This window comes from Triticum urartu, chromosome 5A, assembly GCF_056163025.1.
Source record: "Triticum urartu cultivar PI428250 chromosome 5A, HENAU_Tu73, whole genome shotgun sequence".
Lineage (NCBI taxonomy): Eukaryota > Viridiplantae > Streptophyta > Magnoliopsida > Poales > Poaceae > Triticum > Triticum urartu.
Window position 1 is genome coordinate 139,855,230 of NC_141877.1, and position 9,341 is coordinate 139,864,570.

The window sequence follows — 9,341 nt, forward strand, 5'->3', positions numbered from 1 at the left end:
TACGTGCAGCACAATGATACAGAGGCCGTGGGTCACTACGTTTTCGAAAAAGAATTTCTTTTTTGTTAATGTATCGTGTGCGGATATATAAATCCACCAAGCAAAGAAACAAAGTAGCACTGTGATACATGTCATAGCAAATGGGTAGCCCAACCTGTACTTCACGAAAATATACGGTTGGGATGAAAACGTTTACATGTAACATGCACATATATTAATTTAACAAGGTCATGAAAAAAGGGCGAGTGAATAGGCACACATCTAGATATGACAAAAACTTAAGAAGAATATTATTACAGCAACCACGCACATCACTCTCTACTTAACTACCAGCGAGATTAAACCTTGTGATTGTCAAGGTAGGAGTGAAAAAACCTTCCTTGACACACACTAGGTCACTTAGATTATTCTAGGAAAATGTGTAACTCACACGTTACTCGTCGACCATCTTATCTCTCCGAGTTGTACAAGAGTTAGGTCGTCTCTTGAACTAGCTCTCTATAGCCAGAGAGCACCGGCACTCTTGAGCATGGGGACTAGCTCGCCACCGAGGTGTAGAGACATGATCCTGTTGGTGCCACCAACAAGCTTCCCGCCGATGAAGACGACCGGCACCGACGGCCCCCTGCCGAGCATCTTGAGGAGGGCTCTCTCCATCTCCTTGCCCCTAGGGTCCTGGTCGAGCTCGTGCACCAGCGCATTGACCCCAAGCTGGTCACGAAACAGACGCTCCACTGTGTGGCACATGCAGCAGGGACTCAGGGTGAACACCACCACGGCACGCTCAGATGCTAGCTTCATCACACGGTCCATCTTGTGATGTAACCTCGCAGTGGTCGAGCTCGGCGGCAAAGTGATGGAAGGAGGCTCTTGGAAGGGTGTTGGTCAGCTCCTGAGTAGCTTGTAGCTGCTATAGTGAGCTTGTGTGCAAGGAGATTTGGGATGGTTTGGCAGCATGGAGCTTAGCTTCGTTTTATAGTGTTTCCAACATGCCAGATTGCCAACACGTGTCACAACTATCTTTAACAGTGTAATTTAGAAGGAATCTATATATGTGATGTCACGTATAGCAAGTGACCTTTGACTTCCATCGACTAGAATATAATTAATTGCAAAGTTCAAACGATTACTAGACGGTTTTGGGTCCAAACTTCAACAAGCAGTGGCCTGCCCACTTGTATTGAGTGGTCGGTATGGATGGATCGAGATCAATTTGGATAATATATGCATCTTTTATTCAATAGGTCCCAAAGCATATATATATCGGAATATTTTGATGGGTTGACCTCGCGAGGGAACCTGATACATTCGCCTATGGGCAAGGTCGACCTCGATCACACATGCATGCATTTATTTGGCCGGTTAAGCTTGCCTAAAGATTTAAGGTACTCCCTCCGTCTCATAATATAAGATCGTTTTGCAAATTGTTTTAGCTTGCAAGGCGATCTTATATTATGAGACGGAGAGAGTACTATATAAAATCTTGTAAAAGAAGGTTCTGGACTCATAATATTGGTAAGAGATAGTCTTCTTCTACTTGCAAATTTTGGTTTCAGCATGGATCATCATTTTCTTTTAGGGCATAACTTAATTGTAGTCCTTTTTCCAAAAGAGTAGATGAAATATAAATTCCCGCCAGTACATATATGCTCATTGCACACAGTTCAAAGCCCGTGTCGCACAGTCAATCACACACAATTTAGTAAGCTTGTGGGATTGGGCTATTATCCCACACATTAGTAACAAAGAAACGTGTGTTTTGTTCACGAGAATCGCACACACGAAAAAGGCAGGATCATTTGTTTTGTACAGATTCAATGCACACGATTTGTAATCAGTGAACGTGTGCGTCGGCAGCGTCGTTCGCACATGATGTGAAAGGCATAACCGTGCGTGATGTATGGTTTGATTACACAAATTTTGTCACTGCAGAACAGGTGCATTCGTTGGTTCATCTCACATGCTGATCACGTCACAATTGTGTCTGTTGTATGTGTTTATTGCACACAGCTTCTTGTTCAGAACCATGTGCAGTATTATTACCGGGACACTATGTTTATTTTTCCACAATTTAATCCCTGCAATATTTTTCTCCAGAATTTAAATTTGAACACATGCACACAATATATTTCATATCCATCAAACATACCCAACGTAACATATGTTCAACCACCATTGCTTAATTGGCATCACAATAACAACATATGAAATAGTACCAGAATATACAAGCATCAAAATAAGTACCACAGTAGCACTTCACATTTAATATCTAAAACCTTCCGAAAGCAACATCATAGATGGTGAATAGACATGTGGAGCTTATTCATGTAGTTGCAACAACAGTTAGAGCGGAGTCTCATATTGCGAACATAACTCAAAAATCTAAATGAATGGACCTTTGGGTCAGCAACTCAACAGTACGAATATATGATGTGGTCGTACTTAAACTCAACTATGATTAGTAACCCAATCTTGATATAACGAAATAGGTTGTTTAATAGTGCATGCATGTTGCTGCATCTCGGCCATCAAGCTTGCTAAAAAAACATCACATGTTAGTACTCTGACATGGTGTGCTTGCTCTTTAAAAAAATACAACTCTAATACCACATGGTAGGTAAAAGGGTATCACCAATTGACTACGATGTCGGATGATGTTGCGCCTATGCACCAATCGAACTCCTGGGTTGTTATTGACTACGCAGGGGCATGATCACGAAAGTCGAATACCTGCAAGCAATCAAAGAGAAATATGTTTTTCTATCTAGATATAAGAAATATAGATAAAGTATACATGAAAGTTTGTGTTCCGTAAGTGGTCTTGGCTTGGTCATCGATCAATACTAGAAACCTGTCCAACACTGACCAGCATGGAGCCACCTTTCAGTGGTGAGATTCATCATTGATGGGTCAGCTGCAACCAGTCAGTGATGACCACGGGAGGACTATCCTAGCATGTGAACGATGATTGCACACTAGTCGATGCGTTGGACACGAACAAAGTACACGAAATTGCAGCCATGGCGAAGTTTACTTTAAAAAAGGCCATATCTAAATGATGCCCTTGCGGCAGTAATTATGGAGGGACGGAGGGGAAATTTGGTTCGCCATGCAACTGTGGGCGTGTGACATCCACCCTAGGTTAGTTCCCTCCCACTACTACGTAATCTAAAAACTGCCTATTCTATTATGTTGTGTTTTGATTTATTTATTTTGCGATTGGTGTTTTGATTTTACATGTGCCTAACTAAAATGTGAGGTGGCACGACACCTAAGAATGATCATGGATGAAATTATGAAGTGTTATATTGTATATTTTGTACATGCCTATTGGGGAACATAGTAGTTTCAAAAAAAATCCTACGCACACGCAAGATCCATCTAGGAGATGCATAGCAACGAGAGGGGGAGAGTATGTCTACATACCCTCGTAGACCAAAAGCGAAAGCGTTATGAAATGCAATTGATGTAGTCGAACGTCTTCGTGATCCAACCGATCAAGTACCAAACGCACGGCACCTCCGCGATCCGCACACGTTCAGCTCGGTGACGTCCCTCGTACTCTTGATCCAGCTGAGGCCGAGGGAGAGTTTCGTCAGCACGACGGCGTGATGACCGTGATGATGAAGTTACCGACGCAGGGCTTCGCCTGAGCACTACAACGATATGACCGAGGTGGAATTCTGTGGAGGGGGCACCGTACACAGCTAAACAATCAACTTGTGTGTCTATGGGGTGCCCCCCTCCCCTGTATATAAAGGAGTGGAGGAGGGGAGGGCCGGCCCACTCATGGCGCGCCCAAGGGGGGAGTCCTACTCCCAGTAGGAGTAGGTTTCCCCCCTTCCCTAGTTGGAGTAGGAGAAGAAGGAAGAGGGAGAGGGAGAGAAGGAAAGGGAGGCCGGTCCCCCTCCCAATTCGGATTGAGCTTGGGGGGCACGCCCCCACATTGGTCGCCTCCTCCTCTCTCTCACTAATGCCCAATAAGGCCTATTGACTCCCCGGGGGGTTCCGGTAACACTACAAGAAATATGTCAACTAGTGACCTTCTGTCAGTGACCCTGAAAGAATTGGTCATAGATCTATGACCATTTCAGACCAATTGGTCAAAAGCTGTTCGGGGGGCTCCAAACCCTAAACTATAACGACCATTTTGGTCAGAAAGGTCGTAATTTCCTTACACGAAATAGTCATAAAGCAGATAGCACTGGTCTGCTACCTTATTTCTAGCTGATCATGACCAATATAGATGGTCATAACCTTGTAAATTGTGGTGGGTTTCTATGACTAGGCGCCACCTCATCAGTTTTGCCTATGTGTCATGTCCATGTGGCAGTTTTTGCCCTAGGTTGTGAAGAAACCTATATTTCTGTCATTCCCAAAATTCCCAAAAAAATCTCATAAATTCTTTGGGCCATATCTTCATCAAATATGTAAAAATCCTTCCTTGCCTAGTTCAAAACTAATTCAACAATATTCATTTTCCTATTCTGTTCACAACAGCACTTTATGAAGGAAGTGCTATTTATATATTCTTGATTGCCCTCGGAATTTTTGGGCACTCTTTCCTATCCAAATCATTACCACATGACAAAATTCAGCTCCATTTGCCTAGCAAATCTTCCTCGACAAATTTCCAAAGTTTTTGTCCACCTAGAAGCATTGTGAAGGAAGTACCTTTTTATATCTCGAAATGACATGAAATTTATACAATTCCTTCATATGCCCAAATTATCACCCTCCTCCAAATTGCAGCTCAGTCAAATCATCTATGTGAGCCCAGGTTCAATTTATATTTTATGGCCAAATTGTCACGTTGCAAAGCAAGTGTTATATAGACCCCTCCTATTACCCTCAAACTTTTCGGGCACTCTTCCATACCCAAATCATTGCCACATGATAATATTCAGCTCAATTTTCCTAGTAAATCTTTCTCAGAAAATTTCCAAAGTTTCGACCTCGAGAGAAGATTTGTGAAGTAAGTACTAGCTAGGCTTACCCAAATGATCTAAAAATTTACCAGTGCATGACCATACCTATGTAACTTACCTGCACCAATTTTTAGCTCATTTCATTCATCCAATCTCTCTCACTAGTTTTCCCAAGTTTTTGTCCATAGAAGAGCATTGTGAAGGAAGTACTACTTTGGCATGTCCAAATGGTATCGATTTTCTACAATGCTTTCCTATGCCCAAATAACCATCCTCCACCAAATTTCAGCTCAATCCATTCATTATTTTGAGCCCAGCTTCAGCATTCATATTTTTGTCCAGTGTGGTACTTTGCAAAGCAAGTACCACCTAGGATCCTCCTTTTGAGCTAAAAATGTGTGAAGACATTCTCCTTAGTAGATGATCATCCTCAGCCAAAACTCATGCCCATTGTCCATGTGCATTTCCCGTACCGCTAATCAAACACTTGGCTGCTAATTCATGTTTGAGCATCGATCGGTCTCCTTGTGAGAATCTTATGTTGTGATTTCTTCCTAGAACCTACCTGGGGAGTGCCCAACCCACTAGACATGCCTAGGCTGCCCAGAACACATGGCAACGCCACGGTTACGCGGCGGGCATGCGAGTTTACGCGCTCTAGAGTTGGGGGCCTCGGCCACCGCCCAAACCTCGACGTATCGCCACCAAACCATGTATTTATGATTAAATAGCTACTTATGTACCTAGAAATGATTTTTGGAAAAAATAAATAGTAAACTATGAGGCAGCTGCAGTTCAAATTTAACCCGCTTCCAGCTGAATCGGCGAGAATTTGTCTTTTTCACCAGAGGTGGATCAAAACTTTTGAAACCCAACCATTTTGTCAATTTTGCATTAAATATGACCTAGTATTTTAGAAAATTTATTTGGTCCAATTTTGCAACAAATATATGGTAGGCCCTTCACAAAAAAAACTCATTTCGGGCACTCGGAAAATGGAAAATGAATTTTCCATGCAAAGAAAATGAAAACTCCCTTAGGCAACATTGTTTGGAATTCCAAGATGCACCCTTGTGCACAATATGAGATCATTTGAAAAAACTATACCATGAATGTGGCCATAAGATTGATCATTTGGCTTGAAAGCCATGAATCTTCACACATGACAGCTCATTTCTGAGAACACTTTTTAAAAATAATTTCCATATTACAAGTTTATTATTTTCCCTGAAAACTTGGTCACATATAATGACATAATGCAAAGGTTTTCCAATTTTTTTGAATTCTTTTGAATTTTTTATGCCCGTTTCAAAATGCGGTTAAAACGGCGGGCTTGACAGTTCCTAGCTAGTGGTTGAATCTTGGAAAACTTTTGATGTCTCTCTGATTAAATAGATACTTATGTACCTAGAAATAATTTTTGGAAAAAATAAAGAGGAAACTATGAGGCAGCCACAGTTCAAATTTGACCCACTTCCTACTGAATCGACGGTAATTTGTCTTTTTCACCAGAGGTGGATCAAAACTTTTGACACCCAATCATTTTGTCAATTGTGCATTAAATATGGCCTAGTATTTTAGAAAATTGATTTGGTCCAATTTTGCAACAAATATATGGTAGGCCCTTCACAAAAAAACTCATTTCGGGCACTCGGAAAATGGAAAATGAATTTTCCGTGCACAGAAAATGAAAACTCCCTTAGGCAACATTTTTTGGAATTCCAAGATGCACCCTTGTGCACAATATGAGATCATTTGAACACACTATGCCATGAATGTGGCCATAAGATTGATCATTTGGCTTGAAAGCCATGAATCTTCACGCATGACAGCTCATTTCTGAGAACACTTTTTTAAAATAATTTCCATATTACAAGTTTATTATTTTTCCTGGAAACTTGGTCACATATAATGGCACAATGCAAAGGTTTTCCAATTTTTTTGAATTTTTTTGAATTTTTTATGCCCGTTTCAAAATGCGGTCAAAACGGCAGGCTTGACAGTTCCTAGCTAGTGGTTGAATCTTGGAAAACTTTTGATGTCTCTCTGATTAAATAGATACTTATGTACCTAGAAATAATTTTTGGAAAAAATAAAGAGGAAACTATGAGGCAGCCACAGTTCAAATTTGACCCACTTCCTACTGAATCGACGGTAATTTGTCTTTTTCACCAAAGGTGGATCAAAACTTTTGACACCCAACCATTTTGTCAATTGTGCATTAAATATGGCCTAGTATTTTAGAAAATTGATTTGGTCCAATTTTGCAACAAATATATGGTAGGCCCTTCACAAAAAAAACTCATTTCGAGCACTCGGAAAATGGAAAATAAATTTTCCGTGCACAGAAAATGAAAACTCCCTTAGGAAACATTGTTTGGAATTCCAATATGCACCCTTGTGCACAATATGACATCATTTGAACAAACTATGCCATGAATGTGTCCATAAGATTGATCATTTGGCTTGAAAGCCATGAATCTTCACGCATGACAGCTCATTTCTGAGAACACTTTTTTAAAATAATTTCCATATTACAAGTTTATTATTTTTCCTGAAAACTTGGTCACATATAATGACACAATGCGAAGGTTTTCCAATTTTTTGAATTCTTTTGAATTTTTTATGCCCGTTTCAAAATGCGGTCAAAACGGCGGGCTTGACCGTTCCTAGCTAGTGGTTAAATCTTGGAAAACTTTTGATGTTTCTCTGATTAAATAGATACTTCTGTACCTAGAAATATTTTTTGGAAAAAATAAGAGGAAACTATGAGGCAGCCACAGTTCAAATTTGACCCACTTCCTACTGAATCGACGGTAATTTGTCTTTTTCAACAGAGGTGGATCAAAACTTTTGACACCCAACCATTTTTTCAATTGTGCATTAAATATGGCCTAGTATTTTAGAAAATTGATTTGGTCCAATTTTGCAACAAATATATGGTAGGCCCTTCACACAAAAAACTCATTTCGGGCACTCGGAAAATGGAAAATGAATTTTTCGTGCACAGAAAATGAAAACTCCCTTAGGAAACATTATTTGGAATTCCAAGATGCACCCTTGTGCACAATATGAGATCATTTGAACAAACTATGCCATGAATGTGGCCATAAGATTGATCATTTGGCTTGAAAGCCATGAATCTTCACGCATGACAGCTCATTTCTGAGAACACTTTTTAAAAATAATTTCCATATTACAAGTTTATTATTTTTCCTGGAAACTTGGTCACATATAATGACACAATGCGAAGGTTTTCCAATTTTTTGAATTCTTTTGAATTTTTTTATGCCCGTTTCAAAATGCGGTCAAAACGGCGAGCTTGACCGTTCCTATCTAGTGGTTGAATCTTGGAAAACTTTTGATGTTCCTCTGATTAAATAGATACTTATGTACCTAGAAATAAGTTTTGGAAAAAAATAAAGAGGAAACTATGAGGCAGCCACATTTCAAATTTGACTCGCTTCCTGCTGAATCAGCGGTAATTTGTCTTTTTCACCAGAGGTGGATAAAAGCTTTTGAAACCCAACCATTTGGTCAATTGTGCATTAAATATGGCCTAGTATTTTAGAAAATTGATTTGGTCCAATTTTGCAACAATTATTTGGTAGGCCCTTCACAATTAAACCCATTTTGGGCACTCGAAAAATGAAAAATTGAGTTTTCATCTAAAGAAAATGAAAACTTTCTTAGGCAACATTGTTTGGCATTTGAAGATGAACTCTTGTGCATAATATGAGATCAATATTTGTTTTTTTCATGTGAAAAAGTAGAAGAAAAGCAAAAGAAAAAACACAATCTTATGTGCTCTATTCCCATTGGTGGAATTCATTGTCACACAGATCGATGACATGGCGCCCATCCATCCATCCATCTCTCCATACCACATCCATCCATTTATGTACAGAAAAAAAAAGAAAACCCCACCCGCATCCACCTACCCAAACCCTACCCAGATCCCATCGATCCCCTCCTCCCATCGCACCCCTCCTCCCCCCATCTCCTCGCCGCCGCCATCGACGGCGCTCCCCACCGCCGCCATCGATCCCTCCCACCGTCGTCTCCCTCCCTCAGATCGAGCTCCCCCTCCCCTCTCCCTCCCACCTCTCGAAGCTCTCGCGTCCCACCGCCGCGCACCGTGCTCCTCTGCAGCTTCTACGGTGATGCAGCCGCCGTTGACTACCACGCCACCTCCTCCTTCCAGATCGCGGCCGCCACCTCCCTCCGGCGGAGCACGCCGCCGTCCATGGCATCCCCCACGCCCTACTCCTCTCGCCCTTCCCCTTCCCCCATCCAACCAAACCAATCAGCCCACCCGGCACCCTTCCTCCTCGAAGAAAGCAAAGCCGCACCCTCTCCCCTCGGATCCATGGCGCTGCTCAGTGCCGGCGGCCGCGGGCTCTCTCCCATCGG

General features: G+C 41.4%; 1 protein-coding gene across 1 annotated transcript; it reads right to left on the reverse strand.

Moving 5' to 3' along the window:
- Window positions 1-262: 262 nt before the first annotated feature.
- Window positions 263-959, reverse strand: LOC125508192 (putative glutaredoxin-C14). The gene has a single exon (XM_048672799.2). The coding sequence runs from the start codon at window positions 811-813 to the stop codon at window positions 499-501; it is 315 nt and encodes a 104-aa protein (XP_048528756.1). The 5' UTR covers window positions 814-959; the 3' UTR covers window positions 263-498.
- Window positions 960-9,341: the final 8,382 nt, after the last annotated feature.

Coding starts and splice junctions, on each gene's coding strand:
- LOC125508192 (XM_048672799.2), bottom strand. CDS start 813: ATGGACCGTGTGATGAAGCTAGCATCTGAGCGTGCCGTGGTGGTGTTC.